We start from the raw sequence: 25,804 nt of genomic DNA, 5'->3' as shown, positions 1-25,804 counted from the left end.
CTCACCCCAACTCCAGCTCACTTATGTACAAGATTAAGAGCATGTTGGTACTAGGGCGAACCCACTTCTTATATCCCCCATAGTAAGATCACTTCCTATTTAAATCTCAGCCTGAGGGTCAGATGGAGATGCAAATTGCCCCCTCTCTAAACATCAGAATGATAATTTCATGAGCACAGAGGAGCAACAACTCCCTTCCACAGCTGATCTGCAAAAGGAGCTCTATGTGTCCTGTAAGTACATATGGTGCCTGCAATGACCACACACCCTTTTGGTCACATGCAGCACTGGAATTCACTCCCCAGAATCGTTGGCCAAAGGTTAATGCAGCCCTTGGGCCAGTAAAAAGGTTAGCCTGCTATAGAACCGCACATTTCTTGTGTGAAAAATAAATGAGTTGTTATCATATTTTGTTCAACAGATGTGTGCTACAGTGTTCACTAGGTCTATGTGAGGTTCCTAGTGATCATATAATATGCCTTGTAGACACTACTTAACTTTTTAAAAAGTTGTCTGAAATACGCAATAAAACAATTATTACAGTGCCTTTTCTCAAAACGGTGCTTCCTCTAAATTCAGTTTCAATACTCTGAAGTTGACGGGCTAAATAAGACCTGATAAAGGCAACTTCATGTATTTCTTATAAAAGTAAAATGCCCTGAGATCTGGGCTTCTGCTGTGCTAGTCTTAACAAAGTATCACCAACAACAACAATGGCAAAGTGAACTCCACCTAATGGTACACAAAAGCATTTCACTCTTCACTGTTTCACACACGTGCAAAAACCAGAGCACTTATTAGCTTAATATTTCCATGAAGCATACTATTGTGTGAATGTTTTCAGCTTCTGTACAAATACATTAGATTTATGTTCAGTGCAAACCCATAAATTAAGCAGAAACCTTTTCTCCTTAATATGAGGATGATCATTTCTCTGTAATGATAATCAGAACTGTCACTCTAGGAATTTTATGTCAATGTATACTTTCCATTTTTAGAGCATCAGCCAAAACATCTGCTTCATCCTGCAGTTTCCATACTATATCTCAGCACATGAGGAGGAATTACTCAGGGCGTAATTCAGGCAGAATTAAATCACCCCCTTAGCCTAGGAATACGTAAAAATATGTAAAAGCTGCAATCTTATACTCACCTGAAAATAAGTTCTATTGAACTTTTGAGTGTGGTGTAATTTACATCAGAAGGGAGCCAGTAGGGTGTGCTGGACCATTGTCTTGACTTTCAGTAAGGGACTGGATGAGAGCCAGTCCAGATAAGATGGAGGCACTGTTAGTGGGTGGTTTCCTAGACTGGATGGAAGAGAGGTTGCCTGCTCTTGATAAGGTTACACTCCCTCTGAAGGACTGGGTATGCAGCTTAGGGGTACTTCTGTTTTCGCTTGAGGTTCAGGTGGCCGTGGTGGCACAGAGTGCCTTCCATTAGCTTTGGCTGGTGGCCCAGTTGAACAACTATCTGGACAGGGACAACCTAACTTCTGTTGTCTATGATCTGGTAACCTCTAGGTTAGATTACTGCAATGTATTATACATGGGGCTGCCTCTGAAGATTGTTCAGAAACTTAAGTGGCTAGGTTGCTCACTGGGGCAAGATATTTGAACATATAACACCAATCCTGGCCCAACTGCACCAGCTGCCAATTAGGTTTTAGGCCCAATTCAAAGTGTTGGTTTTGACCTATAAAACCTTAAAATGCTCAGGTCCACAATACCTCAAGGACCGCATTCCTCATGGACCATCTCTTCCCGACCAGACCATGCAATCATCTGAGGTGAAAAGTCTGGAGGGTGGCAACATAAGAGTAGGTCTTTTCTGCGGTGGCTCACTGCTTGTGGAATGCTCTCCTCAGGAAGCCTCACCTGGCACCTTTGTTATACAGTGGTACCTCGGTTTTCGAACCTCTCCGTTGCTGAACATTTTGGTTTTTGAATTCCATAAACCCGGAAGTAAATGCTTCCATTTTTGAACACACCTCAGAAGTCAAACCAGAAACATAGCTTCCGTATTGAGTTTTCCGTTTTGAGGCTTCCATACTGAGTTTTTGGTTTTTAAACATTTCAGAACTCAAAGAGTCTTCTGGAATGGATTACATTAGAAAACCGAGGTACTACTGTATATTTTCAGCCACCAGGCAAAAACATTCCTCTTCTCCCAGACTTTTGGCTAATTAAACAATCTATGGCTTTTCAAAAAGTGGAGGAGTATTGTTTTTGTTTGTTGTTATGCTGTGTGTTTTTGTGGTTTTATATTGTAAACCACCATGTGATCTTTGGATGAATGGCAGTATAAAAATTTAATTATTATTTTTTCCAAAACAAATGTGAAGACAGACTCCAACAGATTGAGCAGTCAAGACTAATAATGAATCCAACCGTCAAGCAGGCAGTTTCTGCACGTGCTATAGAGGGAAGTGAGGTGCAGATGGGGCTCACCAACCTTGGAAGGTAGCCAATTTAGGAGAAGGGAAACTCTGATCTTAAACCTCCACCGCCTTGTGATACATCTTATGGGGAAGAAAAGGCTAAGGAGTAAACTCTATACACAAATCCAGAGTGGAATCCCTAAGAAGGTTGGATGGTGTGTTGCACACCTCTTTCTGGCAACTCCTGTAGCCAAGCTGGTGTCAAACATGATGCTTTTCTCTTTTTTTGGACCACATCATCTGGGCAACCCAGGACCTCCATACACATTGCCCAACCTTGTGCCCCAGGGAAGTCACTTTGGTGCTAACATAGTGGTTTGACTTCACCTGCAGAGACTCACTCCATTGTCTCAAGACAGACAGATGCCAACAACTATGAGATACAGATTATCAGTTACTGTAGAGTATCAAATTCAGTTCCAAATATTAAACGTCAAATTTGAAAGACTAGATACAGAACAAGAGTTGATGACCTAGAAGCAGATATGGAGACAAAACTCAGGCAGATTAGTTTCAGCTCCAAATATTACCTGCTCTGGTTTGATGGGTTCAGTTGTTGTGAAGATATCAGAATAATGCTGTCTTTCAAAGACTCGGTCCAACACTTCTAGCTGCTGCTGGGTGAAAAGATCTCCCCGCATTTGTTTCCGGAGGAAGTCTCTACCCGGAAGAGAATGGCCATTTGGTACTGGAGACTCCTGAATGCCTTTCCAAGAGGGAAAAAAATACAGAAACAGATATATAGCTATTACAGTGATAATCACAATTTCTTTTTCTCTCTTTTTTTTAACAGCATAACATAAAAAATTATAAATATAGGCAGCTTCAATTTTAAAATGTATCTTGTTTAATTTTCCTGTTACCATTGCTTACATTCAGAAGATAAATTAATCCTTGAAGAGTTTATGGGGAATTGCTTTAAGATGATACAGCAGCTGGATAGCTGATCATAGAAGATACTTAATTATATGTAATAGAAGCCAACAGCATGAAAATCTAGATCCATCAAAAATCACCAAAATGCACAATGCTCTGCTTTTGTAGTAAAGCTATAGTACTGCATGGTTAATATAACATTGTTATATATAGTCATATACCCATCCTGGGCACATTTCAGTGAAAAATATTTACTGCAATTTCCCCCAGGATGCTAAAATGTGGTATGGGTGGTGGTGAATATTTCTTTCTTGCCATATCTTGGTCTTCATTTGAAAAGTAATGGAGCATTGTTGCTTCAATTTAAGAAAGAGATAAATATCTAAGGTATGAATGCAAAAGTGATTGATCTGGCCACATCCCCTCCTGGTTTGAAGAATAGAGTATCCCCTGAAAATATAGAAGTTGGCTACACCTGATCTAAGGTATAGTAAATGGACCTTGTTCAAACATCCAGGCAACATAATCACAATGTTTCTTATGGGCTTATAGCCGAATAAAGTATTATCTATCTATCTATCTAATCACAATGTTCAAATTTTGTCCAACGGCACAAAACCATCTGTGGATTCTGTGGTGATCTTGTACATGTGGGCATGATACTGATGGTAGACACCAATAATAACTATTGTTTTTACTTTTGTTCAGTTTTCACCATGCTAGCTTGAGACAAAAAGGCAATTTGTTCAGGTACTTGCACTGAGGGAAGCTTGAACTTGTGTAAGAATTACATTATGGCACACAGAGGGCGGAAAAGTGCAAATATATAAAAAGCAGATTATCTTTTTTTCCCACATTCCCAAATTATATCATGTCTAGCAGAACGAGTGCTGGGTTTAATCAACCATAGCTTATAAAATTAAAAGTCTGGGAGGAAGCTGCATGTTACCAAACGACCAGGTAACAGAGCATGGAAATGCTTGTTTTAAAATTCCAGGTTAAACCAATATTATTTGCAGTTGGGCTTTAAAAGTCATGCATTTACATTTTTCTGGTGAAATGGAAACAAAAAAGATTCTGCTTCTACTTTACTGAAATCCATTGCACCTTCAGTTGCTTTCATGGAGCACACTCATCAATTACCCAACGTTATACACATACAGAATGCATTATTAATTTGAGTTGAAGTTTGAGCAAATGATCTTTACACATTTATTCCTGCATTGAAGGGGCTTGGACTAGATGACCCTTGTGTTCCCTTCCAACCCTACAACTCTATGATCCTGGGATATGACCAGAAGGTACATGATGCAGTTCTGCTGCTGAACCCGATCAGGCCTGACTGCCTGATTAGCTTGCATGGAAGATACCCTGTGTACCACATGTGAGCTTCTCTGAGTAAAAGTGGAAAAATAATACAGTACTGTCTCTGATCCAGGAGGTTCCACATAGCCATCCTGTCTTGTAGCCATTGGCAGATTTACCCTTCATTAAAATGTATTAATTCCCTTTTAAAGCCATCTAAACCAGTAGCCATCGTCTCATGGCAATGGATTACTGATGTCAGAACATATTGCTGCTGCATTTACTTCCAGGCCATTTGCAGCAATATCACAAATTCACCTGCCACTACTTTCTACCCTTGCCCCTGTGTCTCTAACAGCAACCTGCCATATATATATGTATTTGTGGGAGCTTTTCCTGGCATGGCTAATGCTGCACTCCTAACCCCATTTTATCTGGGAGTAAGCCCCTCTGCATTCAGCAGGACTTACTTCTGAGTAGACAAGTTTAGGATTACGCTGTAAATGTCTGTGTTTCAAAATGTTCTTTGAAGCATAGAATAAGGGACAGGGGTCTGTTTACAGTGGTACCTCAGGTTAAGTACTTAATTCGTTCCGGAGGTCCGTACTTAACCTGAAATTGTTCTTAGCCTGAAGCACCACTTTAGCTAATGGGGCCTCCTGCTGCTGCCACGCCACCGGAGAACGATTTCTGTTCTCATCCTGAAGCAAAGTTCTTAACCTGAAGCACTATTTCTGGGTTAGCGGAGTCTGTAACCTGAAGCGTCTGTAACCTGAAGCGTATGTAACCTGAGGTACCACTGTATTTTTAAAAAAATCACAACCCCAGCCACAATTCCTTAGTGAACCAGTATGCACAGGTTGGTCTTGTCATCAGGTTTTGGCAACAGAGTGGATTATAGTCTCGCTTCCATACATGGTCCTATAATCCAAACTGTTAGTCTTCTCTCATTGCAATTGGTTGCTTCCAGTATATTTGTTTGCTTTAGCTTCTAAACACTATCTTTAAGAATCGAAGAAAAAGAAATCAAACATGAAGAAGCCAAATCATTGGAGGCATTCTGACAGCCTGGCACTTTACCGCTGATTGACTGTTGAATATATTTGTAGGATTGCCACTACTGCATGTGTCTGCCTAGCAGTTGTTAAATTATTGCTAGAAGATTCAGCGATAATTTATTCCAATTTCCCCTGAAATGCTAACAGATCGTGTGGACACTTCAGCAATAGTGTAACTACTCCTGTCTTCCTGGGCAGAAAGAGATGGGTAGAGTATCCTTTTAAAAGGCTCTATTGTTTACTGAATAGGATTATGGGATAGCCAACATCTTGCTTCTCAGCTATATGGGCAAAGCAAAGAGGAACAGCAGTAGTTTATTTCTCACTGAAACAGTAGTGCAGACAGCACAGAAATCAAGTACTTTATTGCTGAATTAATGTGGGAGTAAATCACTGCTTTTTTTGGAAAGGTAAATAAACTCTTGTCTGCAGCAATAGGATGTTCATGGGGGGGGGGAGCATTTCATCAGATGCAATGATTTTGTATTTATGTATTTGTAGATATCTCCATTTAGAAAGAATAGTGTTCGGGCATATTTTTCACAGGTGTAATCATGAGGAAAGGTGCCCAAAGGCTGCAATCTTATACATGTTTTCTTAGAAGTATGTACCACTGAAATCTACTAAATTTGAGTAGGCCGGATGAAAATAATTCTGCAGGGCTAAATACATTAACTGATTAATTACCTAGAATTTACAGTTCTATTGCTGACTGAACAACATAGGAACGATCAAACGGCAAGCCTGCAGCACCTGGTAGTCAGTCACCTTTTTATTATTTTCCATGCATTCACTGAACCAGATGGAGTTATATTGTATAAAAAATAGTGAAATGGAAAGCATCTTGTGAGCAGTACTGGGTGGGGGGAAGGTCACACCACCGAATTATTATTTTTTGTCTGTGTAATGGGACTCAATGCCATAATAAGGCAGCGAGAACCAAGTTTTCTAGTGAATGGGTTTTGTGTAAAAGGGTATGTTGTTGTTGTTGTTCTAAGCAAAAAGTAACTGGAATTGGAACAGGGAACAGAATTCACATCTAGGCAATATGAGTTTCAACCTCTGAGCTGTAGCTCCAAGTGTACTATCAGTCAGACCACACACCCTCCATAATAAAGGTGTTTCACCAGATTTCTCAGATGTGGCTGCAATTTCCATAGCAGATTTATCAGAAATATCTTACAAAAATAGTCAGTCAACCTCTCCAGCTCTCAAAGCCAAAGGTGAATAATGGGTTTTTATTTTTCCCTTGCTGCACTCCCTCAGAAGTAAGCTGTTGGGAACTACACAATGGCAGGACTGGGACCAAAAAGTGGACAGGGCTGGAGATAAAGGTGAGTGGGGGGCGGAGCCCTTCTATTGGCAACTCCCCTTGCGTGCCTCCCCTTCCCCCTCCTTGCCACTTCCATAAAAAAGGTTTTATGCAGCCCTAGAGCCACATGCTTCCAACCCCTTTCAAAATGCTTGTCTCAGCTCCAAAAAAACAAATGCAAGGTATTATTAATGGTCACACACGTGTTGCTCAAATCTGGGGAAATAGTTTATTTGCTTTTGTGGGGGTATTTCACTTGTTCCCGGCTTTATTTCAACTCAATCCGGTTATACAAATTGCTTTGAGAGTACACATGGCCTTCTCAGAGTGAGATATTTCCTAATTAATTCTTTAATTCAGTTTCATTTGACAGGTGCCATTTTGGGAATAATTCTGCTTTTCATCTCTCTGAATAGATCCCACCAACACTTTGTTCTGTTTTTTACACATGTATTAACTAGGTAAGCGGGTAAAGAAATAGACAGACAGAACTATTTCCTTATGGCCAAATTAGACATGCAATTAAATATGTGACTGGCTCTTGCATGCTTTTTTTATCATGAAAGGACCAGTTCTGGTTTCAGATCATGGTGTTTCAATGGGGGGGGTTAGATTTAACTACAGTCCTCTTGATACTGATCCTCCTTTGTCCTCAGCTGCCAATTTTCCTAGGAAAGAAGCTGACACTGATACTAATGACATCCCCCCCCCCTTATAAGTAGCAGCCATGGAAGCCCAAATATGGATCATGACTGAAGTAGGAACAAAGGGTTAAAATTTCTTATCTTTCCATGCTGCAGTCCAGATTCACAGTTGGAGGTCTAGCTGCTACAGCTAACTCACAACTTACATGCTTCTTACATGTACTCAGCCAGCTGTATGCGCCTTGCAAAAAAAAGGGGGGCAGAAAGGATCAGATCTCTGTGGGGGGGACTTTGGCAAACCCACCTGCCATTGCACCCAATATATTTTGACTTTATACAATTTTGGCTTTATGCGCCACCTGGAACATAGCCCCCATGTAAGCTGAGGGTCACCAAGCAAAGACCAAGCACACAAGTGCTGATCACATGCTTAGTGTCACATTGCTGACCAGTTTCAGACTGTGCCTATTTTTGCAAACTTTACCTTCCACACCAACTGCTATAGATACCCACACACATGTGCACAGTGATGCACCTGTACACAGTTTTTAAATTTTAGTCAGGAATAAGGTAAAGGTAAAGGTACCCCTGCCCGTACGGGCCAGTCTTGACAGACTCTGGGGTTGTGCGCCCATCTCACTTAAGAGGCCAGGGGCCAGCGCTGTCCGGAGACACTTCCGGGTCACGTGGCCAGCATGACATTGCTGCTCTGGCAAGCCAGAGCCGCACACGGAAACGCCGTTTATCTTCCCGCTGGTAAGCGGTCCCTATTTATCTACTTGCACCCAGAGGTGCTTTCGAACTGCTAGGTTGGCAGGCGCTGGGACCGAGCAGCAGGAGCGCACCACGCCGCAGGGATTCGAACCACCGACCTTTCGATCGGCAAGTCCTAGGCGCTGAGGCTTTAACCCACAGCGCCACCTGCGTCCCAAGTCAGGAATAGTAACATTAATTTTGACTTAATATAAAAGGATGGCAGTTTAATAAGTTATCATCTGACGCGAAGGAAACTGCTAGGCATTACTGTGATGTGCTTTTAAAGCTTGTTACATTTCCTTAGGAAGGTTTCAATAAGCTATTGATAACCCTGTTCTTATAAGTACTTCAGGTATAATGAAAAATGAACATTCAAAGGAGTTTTGGGGCCTACTGTAAGTATGCAGACTTAAGCCTGAAATTAATTCAATGTTAAATTTGAAATAACACTATAAATAATTAAAATAATTAATGCTAAATTTTTATATTCACAAAAAGTGAAGTTTCAGGAACTCAAAAAGTGGGTTTTGCAACCAAAACATGAATTTTGTAACAAAAAATCAAAGTTCTGTGTTATTTGGAACAATTTGTGACAATTCAGATTTGAATTTGACAATCATGAATGCTGGGAATTTGTCAAATTTTCAATTCCCATGGTAATTCATTTCAACACTCACATAAATGTGAGATAATTACCATTACCATCAGACATTGTTTGACTACACCAGAACATCTCTGATAATTAAAAATACTGTTGGCAGACTTCTAACAGTTTAAATTATAAATATGCTCCAGGGAGCGGTAAAGGAATTCTTCATCCAGTCATTCCATCACTTAGGAAAAGCATGCTTATATGGCAATAGCACTAGTGCTATACTCATAGGTAGATTTATTTAGGAGTAAGCTCCCATTAAACTCAGGGAGATTTACTTTTCAGTAAACACAGGCCTTGATCCAAAGAACCAGTAAAGCAAAGGAGCTTTACAGCTGCAGGGCAAACTGTTTTTGAAGCCAAGGAGAGGGATCCACCAGTTTTTACTGAGTATGCATCATTATTATGATCAGAGAGCCAGTGTGGTGTAGTGGTTAAGAGCGGTAGTCTCGTAATCTGGTGAACCAGGTTCAATTCCCTGCTCCTCCACATGGAGCTACTGGGTGACCTTGGGCTAGTCACACTTCTCTAAAGTCTCTCAGCCTCACTCACCTCACAGAGTGTTTGTTGTGGGGGAGGAAGGGAAAGGAGAATGTTAGCCGCTTTGAGACTCCTTAGGGTAGTGATAAAGCAGGATATCAAATCCAAACTCCTCTTCTTCTTCTATTTGGCCTTACTATATTATTGGTGATGCTATATGTGATCACACTTTCAACGCTGTTTGTTCCTACAGAAAGTTGGGGGGCAGTCACACTGCTTCATTTGCAATAGATACATGCCCCATAGTTACTTGCTAAAATCTTGCAATTTGTTATAACACAAATGTTCAGTTGGGGGGGGGCGTTCTTCTGCTTTTGTTGTGCTGTAGTGTAAGAGCACCCCTCCAGCTGGCAAAAATGTAGCAACACTGGGGAACCACTGCGGAACTAATAAAGTGGAACAATGTGTGAATGGTTCAGTATAAATCCACAACTTGGGGCTTAACTATGTTTCCTTTATCCCTGTCTCTTTCCAGACAAAGGTCTATATTTTAAAGCTCTGTGCCTGAGCTTCCCCAAGAAAACCTGCTCTTTAAAGCTGAATCAGAGTGAACAGCTGTTATAGTTTTCTACGGATTGCCGTTTGCTCCAATTCAGCTTTAGAGAGCAGGTTTTCGTGGGAAAAGCTCTGCAGCAAAACAAAAAAGGACGGGCACTCCGACACGGAGCCTGTACATGGAGTACAGATTGTGCCTGGAAAGAGCAGAGGAAAGGTAAGTGAGGATAAGCCCTAAAGCACTATTCTTGCATCAATGACTTGCTGCAGTGTACTTGCAAAACAGCAGCAGCAGCAGGTGTGCAGTTGCAAAACCAATTCATTACATGATATAAATACAAGATACTCTAAAACAAAAAGTGGAAAATTCCACTAGCAGCGCACAAGTCTTCACGGTTGTTGCATAAACTTGCCCTTAGTAACATTGCTTATTTAGAACTAGGCTAATACTAATTTCCTTCAAATATGGCTGGACTATAGAAAAAAATAAGGAAGATGGCCAACTCCATAACATCAGCAGCAGTCTGTGTGGTGAGGTGGAGCCATCCTCCCAACACTGGTATCACTTCAGTTTATCTGGATGTGGCTAAAAGGCAAGGCTAAGTGGTAGTGAGGTGAGGCTGCATAGGCTCAGTGACATGAATCAGTTCTGTTGGTGCAGTCACGCAGCTTTGACCTCACAGAAACCCTGAAATTTCAATGATTTCCATGGAATTTATTCCCAGGTCAGTGTGCACAGGATTGTAGTCATATTCATTCCAATGTCCATCCCACATCATCTTTAAGTCTCAAGGCAGGTTGCCTTTTACAAATAATTCATATAAAGGTAAAGGGACCCTTGACCAGTCACGGATGACTCTGGGGTTGCGGCGCTCATCTCGCTTTACTGGCCAAAGGAGCCGGCGTTTGTCCGCAGACACCTTCCGGGTCATGTGGCCAGCATGACTAAGCCACTTCTTGCGAACCAGAGCAGTGCACAGAAGCGCCGTTTACCTTCCCGCCGGAGCGGTACCTATTTATCTATTTGCACTTGACATGCTTTCAAACTGCCAGGTTGGCAGGAGCAGGGACTGAGCAATGGGAGCTCACCCCGTCATGGGGATTCGAACCGCTGACCTTCTCATCGGCAAGCCCTAGGCTCTGTGGTTTAGACCATATAAAAGAGAAGACCAAATCCCAAATGTATGCTAGAGCTGCAAGTGCTAGCCACTCATAACACCTGAAAAGTTTCTAGCAGTAAGAGTGATACACCTTTTACCATGTAAGGCCGGCCACTCTTCTAAACAAATCTATCACTATTTTCAGATAGCTCTAGATTGATCTAATCAACACCACACATACTGAAGCTCAAACCAGATAAGACAAAGTTGTTTTTGGTCTATTGGTTTAGTTGGCATTCACCCTGTTCTGGATGGGACACCACTCCCCACTAAGGATCAGGTTTGCAGCTTGCGGTACTGTTTAATCCAGCCTTACTGGAGGATGCTGAAGAGACAATGGCAGGTTGTAGTGCTTTCCAACAGCATACCGGAGAGTGTGATTCATGTGATTGATGTACATTGTTTAATGTCTGCAAGATTTGTCAGTTACTTAACTTTCTCAAGCAACAAAAATCTCTTTTTCGTGAAAACATGTGGTGCACTACAATTACCAATAATTCATATGCTGCTCTTAAATTTGCAAAGTTACTTTACAATATTTATTGCACTTGTCCTCACTTGGCTGCTGTTATCTCCACTTTTTAGGTAGAGAATCAAGGCTAAGGAGCTGTCCCTAACTCGAGATAATGTGGATTGTGAATCCCTTGTGCCTCCAACTCTATATTTTTTTATTCTATTTCTTTAATTCCTTCTGAGTTATGTGGCTTTCTCCTCTCTAAATCTGGAGATTACCTGTGCAAGGTAAGATTCAGCTGCCATTCTAGTTGTCTTTTGTATATGGAATGTACATATTGTCTTTGAGTTCAGGCAGCAAAATGTCTTGGACGAGCCCTGAAGATAGAGTCAGTGGGCATAATCCCAATCCGCTGCCCAAACCCACTTGCTGACTGCACCGATTTTGAGGTCATCTGCACTATACTCCACATAAAAGGAACTAGCTGAAGCCAAATCTAACTCTGTAGTGTAGCTGCTGAGATGCATTGGCTCTCAGTTAGCATTCTAGATAGTAACAGAAGGCAATTATTTAAGAGGAAATGCAGCTAAAAAACACGAAGAAATCAAAAGTGGAGAGAGATAGTAGCTGAAATGCATTTTTAAATCTTATATATTTGTCCCCAACTTGAAATTGCTATTATTATGGAAAAGCCAAATACAGTGGTACCTCGGGTTACAGACACTTCAAGTTACATACGCTTCAGGTTACAGACTCAGCTAACCCAGAAATATTACTTCGGGTTAAGAACTTTGCTTCAGGATGAGAACAGAAATCATGCAGCGGCAGCACGGCGGCAGCAGGAGGCCCCATTAGTCAAAGTGGTGATTCAGGTTAAGAACAGTTTCAGGTTAAGAACAGACCTCCAGAATGAATTAAGTTCTTAACCCAAGGTACCACCGTACAAAGAAATGGAATAAGATATAAGGAATTCCTTTCTGATGTTATGAAATAAGTGATATAAAACAACATTAGGAGAGTATTCTTATATTTTCCTAAGTGGTTTTCATAATGCTAATTTAAGAAATAAAGAAACAATGGGATATAATGCTATGTCAGTAGCCCTTGTTCACGAAAAATGCCATTTTTCAAATTTCAGGCCTACAGTTTCCAATTTGATTAGCTGATAATATAACCAAATTATTTCACCTCATAAGAAGATGCAGGTTAGCTAACAAGGATATTAATTACAGGTTTTAAAACTGTGAAAGCAAGATATTAGCATGACACAAAAACTGCCATTCCTGCTACATTTTCTTCTAATTGAGACTAGGAAACACTTAATTGCCACTTGGGAAGCTTTGTTTACAGGCTAAAGTGCACTGCAGTCCTGAAATCTCCCACCTTTATCTGGCAAGCAGTATAGCCACTTCCTATTAAGTAGCAAAGCTGTGATTTAAAAATCATAAACACTGGGAGAGTTCTTTGCACGTGCTCTATTTGTGCTTCCTAGTGCTATCTGTTTGTTTTTGTTTTTTGTTCCAAAGGATAATATTACAAAAAAAAAGCCTTATATTTTGCAGTGTATGCAGCTGATCATTGCACAAATATTTTCTAAAGAAATCACTATATTTCTCCAAGATGGGTATGGGCTTTTGCTGTAGATCAAAGTGAGGAGCGGGGGGAGGTTGGGGAGAGAGAAAGAAAGATAAATCATCAGAGATCCAAAAATACTTTTCATTTGGAGAAGATATCAGACCATTTTGATGGCACTGATAGAGTCTCAGCTCTGTCTCCATTACCCACTGAAGGCAGCCGGAGTCAGAAGCTGACAACACTAGATTATATTCCCTATAAGATGGTCACCAATATATATATATATGATCTTCAACCTCTATTGATTGACCAATTTCACAAGCAAAGACTGGTGAAATGAAGCTGAAATGAACATCATGCTTTAACTCATTGAACCTATCAGGCCTGAGTTAATCTCACTGTCCACTGTCTCTGATAGAATTCAATTGATCAATCATGTTTCGGTGATAGTACCATTTCACTGGCTTATTGCTTCTTCATTTCAAAGCTTGACCTGTTAGATATACTTGGACCACTGCTGGTCTCAGATACATAGAGATCAGCATCACTACCAAAGTCTATTGTCTTATGTCCAAGTTTATAAAAACTCGGAATCCCTCCCCCCCCCCCGTCTTTCACCTCATGCATACTTGTGGTCTCGCAGCCATAATGACTAGGAAATAAAACTCCACAAATCACACTAGACTGACTATAAAAATTCTTTCCATCACTCCTTCCTTTTGCTTTCATGTCTATAATATTCCATTCACTGTAGTTACCTGAATAAATACAATGAATTTAATTTCCCACCATTTGTATACAGAAGCATCTGAAAAGGCTACGGCCTGGGATTGGATTCATTATAGATCTAGCAGTTTCTGTGTGTGTGTGTGTGTGTGTGTTTAAAAAAGTTTTAATAGATCTAGCAATTTTTTTAAAAGTTTACAAAAAAAGACATTTTTGGCTTAGAAGCTACTATAAGAGCACATAAAGGCTGGGCACAGGTAGTAGTTTTTCAGAGACTTAAAGACAGTATTGTTACCTCTTACCTATTTGATATATTCATTTTTTCTGTTCCAACAGATTTCACAAGTTTAGCAGTGCTTCAAAAATATGCAAAATCTAATTGGCCAAAGATCACAGAGGCAGCAGAGAAAGCAAAGATGTGTACTACCAATTACTGCTGAAAGGAAAGGCCATCCTGCATGTCCTTTCTCATTCTCTAACATACCATTACCAAAATAGCCTGCGAAATAAACACATGCCTTGTTTGCCCAGGCTAATTAATCAAGGGGCACGGCAATTAAAAACCTTGATCCCGCACACAGTGGGGAGAGGTGTCCCTCCACCTCGCTGCACCAGGCTCAGCTGCCATGGAGGTCCTTGCTCCATCCACCAAAGGAGGGAACAGGTAGAGGCTTCCACTGGCAATACTCCCCTGTCAGTAGGCAACACCACCATTCAGAAAAACACATGCCCTCCCCTCCAAAAAATATGTCACAGTACACTGTGTGCTGCTGCTGGACTACCCTGAAAGTTCAAAGTTCCCAAATGAACAAATCTGACCTCATTTCTGATTAAATGTGCAAGCTGTCAGTGGCTTGTGGTCATTGGACTAAGGGGACTAGGCTACTCACCTAAATGTTCCCCTAATGCCTCCTTTCCAGAGCCCAGGAAGCTTTTGCCCAGCTTAGGGAGGGAGGCTCAAGGCTCCGATGGGTCCAGGATCCGTTCTACCATCTTCCCAAAAACGATCTAGCTTTAGGAAGGAGGGCTCCAGCCTCCTGTCAAAGCCCTGGCACCTCCTTTGCAAAGCCCAGGAAGCTTCTGCCTGGCTTAAGGCGGAAGGCACGATGCATGTGTGTGACATCATAACATCACATGCAGGGGTAGAGCAAGCTGATAGGGCGCCTGGGGCGGTGTGCATGCCCTGTGCCCGGGGGCAGGACCAGCCGGGGCAGGAGACACCGCGGGGCCTCCAAGGAGTCTGCCTGTGTCCTCCCACTCAGCCGCCCTACAGCTGAGGGGGAGGCAGCAGGCGAGCTGTTTGGGGCAGCGCGGAGCCTATGGGCAGCGTCACTCCCAAAAGAGGCGCATGGCTCGGGTGCGCTGCAGGCCCCACAGTGAGTGCCGCCTGGCATTTTGTCACACACACTCCCAGTGGTGACACCCTGGGTGACCCGCCCCCACCCCACACACACCCCTCACAAGCCAGTGCCTCTGGCCCCAACTGCTCTATGAAAAAATTTACCGCACGCCACTGCAAGCTGTGAAAATGAAATTTAGTAGCTGCCAGCAAACGTGAACAGAAACTAAACGTGCCAGTGAGAATTTCCCTCTTGATGCAAATTGCAGCTTTGAAGGAATAATTTTTTGAAGACTAGAGCAGAGAAGGAAAGAGTTAGACTTCCTTTCCTCACACCAGCTGCAATTTCTATAATTATCAGACCTACCTACTACCCCACCCCCTGCAGTAGCTGCTATTTGCATATTAATGCAAATACACATTTCACTTTGCAAGCATGTGATTGAATAACAACAGCCACCCTACTCCACCTTATTCTGGAAAAGCCACTTCAGGAGTGGGCAATTTGTTGCTTTGCCAAATGCACAGTTCTAAGATAACACTTGTATGTATAAAATCATCTGCAGGTAAAGTAGCTGGAGATAGGAATTTGGAACAAAGAATGGTAGGTGAGCGAAAGGTTAAAGGTTTTTTGGCCTCAGTGACAGAGTTACAGTTCCCAAGGCCGGGGAGGTTGAGGAGAGAGAATGGCAGGTGAACCAAAGTTGAAGACCATAGCATAGACTGACTCTAGGAGTGCATTCACATGTTCATTTTGTGTCACAGAAGGTGACCAGGAAGACTGAAAAATCAGGCTTCCCCAGTCTATGTCAGCTGGCCTGCCGTCTGAAAACAACTGGATGATTCTCATGATTTAGTTCTCTATGGAATCAACTAAAGCAAATAATGGTGGGGGGCGAGAGACATGGCATGAATTCAGCATACGTTTTGCTTTAGAGTGCAATGGTCTTCGAAAGAGAAAAGAAGAAAGTTCATATATAGCAAATGTTACATTTACGTATGGCATGCACACATTCACTTTGGGCTATGCTTTGGGCCAAAGCGAGGAATTTGCTTGGGGCAACAGAAGGATTTTGTCTGTTTGGTCCCTTCCTTTTCCTTTCAAACACTATCCTTGTTACTACAAGGAAGCAGAGATGCTGAGTAACTAGACAGTATTGGGGGGGGTGGAGGTGCAGGAGGAAAAGTGTTGTTTCTCTGAAAGTCTTGCAGTATCAATACATCTCACCTACATCTCAAGCTTCTTAACTGTAGCTTTGTCCCAGATATAATATATATACAGGGAGACTAATGAACAAGGGGAGCTAGCTCTCCCACGATGACTAGCTCCTGCAGCCAGGTTATATATATATATATATATATATATATATATATATATATATATATGAAGAAGAAGAAGAAGAATCATAATAATGAATCTTGGAAGTCCGCGCCCGAGAAGGCAGTGCTTCATCCCAGCCCCTCATGCTTTGCCCCTGGCTCCATCAGTGCAAGGTGGAATCACTCAGGCTTATTGACACTTCATCTGCCAAAGCATTCCCGCTGCATGTGGATCATCTGGTACACTGCCCGGCTTCTGGCGGCTGGACTCCACACTAAAACACCTCCCCTGAGCCTCTAGGAAAGCTGGCATCAGTTGTTACCATAACAAACTCAATTGTTCTCAGCAGTGCTCCGGCAAATAAAGTCATTAATTATGGCCCTCTCTCTTGGCCGCCGTTGGCTGGAGCGGCAATCAATGTGAAACCGCTCATTGCCTTCTCTCGGGGAGAGGAGGCAGACGCCATAAAAATAAACTGCAGCCCGAGCAGAACCCTGCCAGTAAGGCAGCAGCAGGCTGCAACCAGTAACGGCCATCACGCTGGTTCTGTGTGCCTGGCTACATTTATTTGGCCTGCCTCAGCCATGGGGGAAGGTATCCCATTAAGCAATTATTTTTATCTTATAACGTCAATTTACTTATACTGATTGGCTTCCTGCCGCCAAATATCAATTAAATTGCAAATGCCTGCAAAAACTGATTTTCTATCTTTGTGTCCCTCCTTCACCCCCCCCACGCACACACTTTCCCCTTTTTACCTCGCTGTATTTCCCCCCTTCTCCTTTCCCTCCCTCTCCTTTTCTTATAAACTATGTTCCAACATAATTTAATTTATTTCCCTTTCCATATCTCAAAGGAAAATCTATATCTCCTCCTGGAAGGCCATTTGCCCTATGTTATTTGGAGCTGAGGTATCACACTATCGGACCATTTGTTTCAGCTGACTATCGGCAGCCCATCAGTGCTTCTAAAGACCTCTGCCATCTCTGTGCAATTGTATCCAGGATTGCTCAGTTTATAATTTGTTATAATATATATATTACATGCAACACACACACACACAGAATCCTATGTCACCATCAGGCTTCTATGTTTTTCTTTCAACTTCATTAGCTCCCCTCCACCCACACCACCAATACAAGCAACTTGCTTGATGAGATCTGCTTTATTAGTAAACTTGAAAGGAACTGGCTGTCATTTATTTTAACACTGTTCTTTTCTTTAAAAGATGGGGATCTAAAGAGGAGATGGGGATATCAAGAGAGGCTAGTGCCTTCTGGCAGTGTGTTCTTGTGTGATAACTGAATGAAAGGCCTTTGGAAAATGAAAAAAGGCAGGTGGGGGAAAGTGAATTCTCTGTGTGTAAACCATCAGTGGCCTCTGTGAACTCTAAAGGCTATATAACAGGCTGTGTCCATGCAGCCTGAGAGCAAAAGGCATTCACATACAGACATAATCACGGATCTGTAGTTTGCATTTGTTCAGAATGCAATCCAATACATGGCTGGGAAAGATGCACATTTTTTGCTGTGTCCATAATCAGAAGATTCTAGATGCTGTAGCTTGGTTACATAGAAGATGAAATTTCAGCTTTTCTCTCCCCTGCTAAAACTCCTCCTTATCCACAACAGTTGAATGGCCAGGAGCCCCTTTGCATCTTAACTTTTAAGACTTAAACACTGTGTATAAGTTTACCAGTGCTATGGGTCTGGTTTTTCCATGTATTTTCAGCTGCAGGTCAGAGTCACCAACAGGTTTTTAAAGCTCTGCAGAAAGAACTTTTAACTGGCAACATCTTGGCTCAGATACAAACCATGTACAAAAGTGGAATTTGATGCAGATGGCCCTCTTAGAGTCCCTTGAGATGTAAGGACTAAGAGAGCCGATGGTCTTCTTATCTAGTTTCCTCTTAATAAACATTATAGATTGGTTTCATAATGCATCAGTGTTGCACCTAGAAATAGTGGAACTCACACATCCTACCATTACTATCTCATTTAAATAAAAAAAAATCTTTCTAGAAACAAGAAAAAGAGAAATCAAAGTGACTGGAGCAAATTAAAAGGCAATTAATGACCAGCACTTGTTCTAGGCTGTTCTTCAACACGCAGATTCCTGGAGGCAGTCAGCTGCCCCTCGCTCCATTGGTTGCTACTGTTATGTGCCAGGTTGGGGGGGGAGGGACACCAGTACAAGAGTGGAATCCAAATTGGAAAGAATGCAAGCTATTATCTGCAGGTGCTTCACAAACCTGTCAGGCCTTCTAAAAAAAAACAAACTCCACTGGATGGAACTGGGTCATTCTTTATTAAAACAAGGGATAATTTTAGTCACAGGGTCGCTCTTTCTTTCCCCCTTCAGCAATTTCAAGGCCTCAAAAAAATAAAAATAAATCCAGACCATGGGCAAAGGTATAATCTGCCTTTTAGTAAATCTGGTCCTGAGTGAAATCTGAATTAGGAACTTTCCAGTTTACACTCCTAGGGCATTTTCACACATGCAGCTTAAAGACCTATAAAGTTGATAATATGAACTGGAAAACTGTGTTGAATGGAGCATTTGCATTACAAATGCTTTCCCTCTGTTTCCTCTTGTGCATCAATTAGCACAGGGGAGGCTCAGTGCCAATTTAAGCTTCATGTATCAATATGCTGTTAAACACTTAACTACACTGGTTCATGTGGTGAGTCTGGAGCTTTTCATTTCAGAAACTGCAGCAAACAATCCTGGAAATCAGGTCCTCTCTTCGTCCCTCATGGAATACTGCATGATGTGGTTTCCAGACAACCTGTTTTCTGTTCATTCCCCTTGACTTGTTTGCACATAGTTTGCAGGACAATGTCAGCTATTTATTGATCATTCATTCTGATTAGTTTGTGGGGAGGTTAAATGATGTTGTATCAAGCAAAAACCTCGGAATAATAACATAAGGAGCATATTTTTAACACATTCACCATTGAAATAATAAACTGGCAACATAGCCACTGTTATCAAATTATGAATTTAATAAAACTTGCTGCTTGATTGGGCTGTTTGTTCACACACAAAAATGCACATAGAAGTATAATCTTAATTCAGAAATCCAACCATTGCTGCATTTGCTGGGGTCACATAGCACAAATCACATATCCATGTTCTTTAAAGGATTATCAGATGGAAAACTGAGTGGATGTATTAAACCCTGAATGCCAGCAGTTTATAAGCTGCTTTTGCCAAATGTAATTAATACTGGAAGAGTTGCAAAACAGAATCTCTCAGGAAAATAAGGCAGCATAAATTTTATTACAGGACAGAACAGTTATTTATTTCAGCAAGGCCGAACAGTTACCCTCATGGCAAGTGAGAGAGGATGTAGGGTTCTGAGCATAAAGGAGCTGGCAGCCTGCCACAGTAACAGAGAGACCATTTGCCTCAAGGTCATAACTACCCTGATGATCTGTCCTGCTGCATGAGCAAAGGAAGCTATTTGAAAGAAGCAAAGACCTTTCCCCTGTAAAGGAAAAAGAAAGACTTGCACCCTACTTTAGAGACTCCTCTGCACTAGCACCTTGCAGCCATTGTGCCAGCATCATATCACAAATCATGTCATAGCAAAAACAGAGGTAAAATCGGCAACAATATTCTTTCTGACTCAGTTCAGTCCAGTCTACACTACAAATACAAACCAATTTAAATCTGTTTGGAGTTTTTGGTTCTCTGCCTGCAAGTCCATTTTGGCCAAACCACATCCATCTGCCCTACACCTGTCTTCATCTTGGGCATCTGGTTGGGGCAGGTAAAGGCATTGCTCCCTGCCAGGAGCAGAATTTGTGGACAATGCTGATCAATTCATTGTTGGTGCTTGCAATGCCCTGTGCCTCTGTAAGTACCAACCCATCATGGATGATTGCAAAGGGAAAGCAGGGTGTTCCAGGCACCAACAACCATATGAGCAAAGGAAAATGGGCTACCTGACATCATTCTGATGTCCATGACTGGCAGATGGGCAGCCCCAGAAAAGGTGCAGGAGGTAAGGATCGGGCCTTCATAAGTCTCCACCAGCATGATGGAATGCATAGACTTAGAGTGTTGGACTACAACTGGTGAGATGTTAGTTCAAATCCCTGTGTGCTGGATTTAACTACTAACACAATGGGACTTTCCCCTTCCTCCTTTGACCCCCAACTCCACTTAAGCTCAGGGGTGGAGGTTAGGAAAATCCTTAGAACAGCATGTGTCGGGAGGAGATAGAAAGTGAGGGAAGCTTGCGTTGATGAAATGTTTGTCTTAGCACAACCTTGCAATCCTCCCCAGCTGACCTTGAGTTAGTCATCAACCTATCATACCTCACAGGGTTGTTATGGGGATAAAATGGAGGTAAGAGAGAATTATGTGGGCTGCCCTGGGCTCCTCAGAGTAAGTGTGTAACATAAACATAATAAATAAATAGCATGAGTGCTGAGAGGGCAGGAAATGAACGCAGAAAAGCAGCTTAAACCCATGGATCAACAATTAGATTTGTTGGCTCAAACTATAATTGGGGTTCTAAATTATGTTTAGTGGAAATCATTATTTCTAGTGATGTCTGAGTTGAGCCATATGTAATAGGAATGACATTGGGGGTAATAATGAAAAGTCAAAAGGTGTGTTTTCCATTTCCTCAGTGATTGATTCAATTTTCATTGGCTTGTCTGAACACGTTACATAACTTAAATAGCAAGGTAAAAAAAAAACTTAAAGAACCCCTGGATGGTTAAGTCCAGTCAAAGGCAACTATGGGGTGTGGCGCTCATCTCGCTTCAGGCTGAGGGAGCTGGCGTTTGTTCACATGACTTTCTGGGTCATGTGGCCAGTATGACTAAACCACTTCTGGTGCAACAGAACACATTGACGGAAGCCACAGTGCCTGGTAATGCCGTTTACCTTCCCGCTGCAGCAGTACCTATTTATCTACTTGCACTGGCATGCTTTCAAACTACTAGGTTGGCAGAAGCTGGGAAAGAGCAACCGGACTTCACCCCATCATACAAATTCGAACCACCAACCTTCCAATCGGCAAGCCCAAGAGGCTCAGTGGTTTAGACCACAGCGCCACCAGCATCCCACCCAACTTATATAGCATAAGGATGTCAACCAAGTTGCTGCAGCATAAGTACCTACTGCCTCTCAATAGCTCCTGCAGAAATTCAGGTCTGAGCTGTAAGCAAAATGCCAATGTGTTATATATAAACAATTAATTTCATCATCTCAGCCTGAAAACTGGTGAAGAAGAGTGGGGAGGTAACACATTGCTGTACAAGTTCCTCATTAAGCTACATAAGTGATTTCAGTATGTATTTATATACCAATTAATTACCTCTATTTTTATGTTTATAGAATCCCAAATTGTTTACTCCATTATTTTGACAAAGTCAGCATTAGTGCAACAGTTTTAAATCTCACTGTGTCATTTGTTTTATTGGAGAGAAGGGTGTGTGCACACGTGTATTTTCCACACTCCTATTTCAGTTACATTTACTGTACAGATGTAAACCAGTTTAAAACCAGTTCAGCTGTCATAAGCTTATCAGTAAGAGGTCAAACAATGTTAAGAAAACCTCTTGTCCTTCCATGGAAATACAGTACAATGCCCAGAGTTTCCTGGATGAGAGCCATGAAAGTTAAACTTTGGATGCAAAGTTTGGATTGTCTCAGAACCTTAGGAAAAATAAATAAAGTTATGCAGCCTGTCCTATGTCTGTTCCCTTAGAAGCCTAAGGCTAATTTTAAAGGAAGTGTGCATAGGATTGCAACATAAGTAGCGCTGAATGCCACTGGCCATTTGTTTGCTACTTATAGCAATTAGTTTAGAACTACTGGTTTTGGTCAACTGTTATTCTTTGCTCTTTTTTCAGTCATTGTTGCAAGCACGGATTTTGCTGCATTGGTGCAACACTGCAAAGTGTGATGTTGCAGTAGTAAGGTGGCTATCCTATCCCCTTCCCTCCCCAAACACAAAACATAGGATCAGACTGTTAGGCACACATCACACAACTATGGAATAATACTAGGATTTCCACTAATTCTTTTTAATAGTTTTAATCCCCTTGGAGCCTTCTTAAGACGACAAGTACCAACGACAGGATAGGAGCTGACAACACACCCATGGAAGAAAATTACACTTAACTAAATCAATTAAAGTGTCTGAGGAAAGTTGCACACAAGAAAGGGCAAGCAAAGGGCAACATTGTGTATACTTGGTGTGTGTTTATAAGGAAACAAACCCTAGAAACTGAATAAAACAGTCCTATCAGACTTATTAGTGAATACATACAACTGACTTCAGTCCATACCTCTCAGTAAAAGATTCATAGGTTCTGACTGTAAGAACCAGAATGAGCAAGCCTATTTAAATGGAACATGGGACATTCGTGATCAGATCTCTGAATGTTTTCTTTAAGTAACAATTTAAGAAGCACCCATAGGGGCATGGGATGAACTGGGTCAGGGATGCAATGTTGTGGGGGAGTGATTTAACCCTTTCCCTCATGTCATTTCCAGTGGCAGGCTTTGGGCTTTCAAATTTCAATGGCACCTTTGCACCTCTCACCTTCCATTCTAATTCATTGTTGCGGTGCCCCCCTGAGCCAGCCTCTCGGCTTGGCATCCAGTGGAGGCAAGCCGCTTGTGCTCCCCTAAATCCACCTGTGCCATTTCTTCATCTAATATTCCTTTCTCAAAAGCTGCTATTGGTCTCCTGGCAAAGCATAACTCAGGTTTTGCCCAGCAGAGAAAATACATTTGTGGGGAGGGGGAATGATGTAGATAAGGAAAATGGTGAAGTGGGAAAAGGTTAAACTCCCTCTTCCTCAACTTCATGGTCCCAATCTCATTCTGAAGGCAGCCCTGTTTAGGGAAGCTTTTGATGTCTGATGCATTGCTGTATTTTGATATTTTGTTGGAAGCCGCCCAGAGTGGCTGGGGAAGCCCAGCCAGATGGGCGGAGTATAAATAATATATTATTATTATTATTATTATTATTATTATTATTATTATTATTATTATTATTATTCCCCTCCCCAATCCTTTGTGATTAGCTTTTATTTATTTATTTTAATAATATTCATTAAAGTTTCAAAAAAGTTACAAAAATAAAAAAAGAAACAAAAAATACAAAACACAGAAAAATAAAAACAATTAAAAACAAGCCGGTCTTTCCATGTCTTGTCTTTCATTTACTTGTTTCCCTGACCTCCTCACACCTCCCTTTTTCGTATTCTAGTTCAATTAGCTATTTCGGCAAATCCTTTCCATTTTTGCTTTTATCTTAATAATTTATCTTTATATATTGTAACTTTACATTCTCACCTGTTAACAATCCATTTTTACATACCCCTTTGTAACATTACTGCTAAAACCACATAACTTCATTCCAGCATCCTTCTAACATTCCTGTGATTAGCTTAAAGAGGAATTTGCACTATCTGCATTTAAAACGAGGGTGTTTTACACCAAGTAGAGTTACATATAAAACGCATCCCATCCCTATGCTTACTTTATGGCACTCTATGACTGTCTACCATTTTCTCCCAGATCATGGGCAATAGGACTTGTAGTCCAACATCTGGAGAGCCACAACTAGAAATTAGTTGCTCCTCAGTTGAGCCCATTCTTCTCCCCCAGGATCCCTGCCTGCTGTGGGGGGACAGGTCTCTCGCTTTGCCCCAAGGATTGGAGTAAAGCATAGAAACAGCAGTTTCATCCTCATTAAGTAGTACAGACCCTATCTTTAGGCATGGAACTGGCATTCCTGCCAAGAAGATAACAACAAAGTTAAGTAGCAAATTCAATTAAGATTTTTTTTAAAAAAAAAAACACAGAAACAATTGTGCACTCTTGTGTAAGCAGATAATAGAAAGCAGCAGAGACTTTGGAAATTTAAATGTAAGTCAGTAGTAAGAAAGGGAAAGAATGGATTTAATGGCAAATCACTGGAAATATCATGGGTGGCAACAACAAAAATGCACCAGAAGCAGAAAGCTAATCGGGGAGGGTTATGTGAGGGAAGTGTAAAAAAAAATGCTAACAGAAAATTATGAAAATGCAGAAACAGTTTTGTGTGGTTTTCTTTAAAAAAAAATGAGCATGGTCCAGCCAAAGTTAACCCATAGCTGTTTAACTGAGTGAACGCTTTACATGAAGGAGGTATCAGGTGGAATCTCCAATATCTGTATAATCAGAAGTCTTTCCCAGGTACTAAGCCTGGGAAAGAGAAGTGTGCGTATCTGTGCTCTCAGCCTCAAAAAAGGAACGCCTGGCAGAATAGTGTCCCTGGTAATATACTTTGGAGATAGGCACACACACACACGTCAGGATTTTTGAAGGACTACTTCCTCCCATATAAACCAGCCAGCCCACTACAATCATCATCAGAAGACTTGTTCCAGGTGCCACAACCAGTGGATGTAAGTCGGCTGGGACGGGGCACAGTCCGAACCAACTCAGTTGTGGTGCCCCAATTCTGGAATTCCCACCAGGCCTTTGACCTGTTTAAAATTCTTCCTATCTTTTGTCTGTCTGTTTAAATGTTCTAACTTTTTAGTTTTCGTATTGTATGCCCCTAACGTTGGAAGCCACCATGAAGGCCCTTTTCAGCACCAAATAAATACGTTTATAAACTAACTAAAGACAATGGCAGCAAGGATATTTTTTTCCTGGCATAAGCAAAGAGTCAACTCAGATGTTTATACTGCTCTTTCCCCACCTTTTGGTGGTGCAGGCCAAGAGCAAACACAAATGAGTAGAAAATGTCCCCAAGTCATGTGTTTGATTTAAATAATAAGCTGCCTGGATATGGGGGTGAGGAAGTGACACATGTAAAATACAGGCAAGTCCCAGCTAGTAATATCCATAACATATTGGCCAGCCTATGGTATGTGTGGCTTGTCTCATTAAGAGACATGTCTGGTATGTGTAATAGCTGAATAAGAGCTATGTAGTCTTGCCTATATAGCAAGTCACATCTGCTATGCGAAATTATTGTTCCGCTGTCCATGAATAAAAAGAACTACTGAAGCTCACCTGACTCCTGCTGCTTCTTGCTACTAGAGAAGACCCATTGCAAGGTTTCCTCATACATTGCGTACCTTCCCAAAAACACCGGATGCTACCCAGCCCTTAACAGCTGCTGAAT

The 25,804-nt window shown here is 41.6% G+C and overlaps 1 protein-coding gene across 3 annotated transcripts in view; it reads right to left on the bottom strand.

Moving 5' to 3' along the window:
• The window catches only part of PAX5 (paired box 5), a 217,474-nt gene that overhangs the window by 128,759 nt on the left and 62,911 nt on the right, over positions 1-25,804 (bottom strand). For all 3 annotated transcript variants that reach the window (XM_081894529.1, XM_081894531.1, XM_081894530.1), the window contains exon 6: positions 2,971-3,146. In XM_081894529.1, coding sequence (XP_081750655.1) covers positions 2,971-3,146 — 176 coding nt within the window. The remainder of the gene's footprint in view (positions 1-2,970; positions 3,147-25,804) is intronic.

This window comes from Podarcis melisellensis (assembly GCF_964234715.1).
Source record: "Podarcis melisellensis genome assembly, chromosome: 17".
NCBI lineage: Eukaryota > Metazoa > Chordata > Lepidosauria > Squamata > Lacertidae > Podarcis > Podarcis melisellensis.
This window is presented reverse-complemented; position numbering and strand designations above follow the sequence as displayed.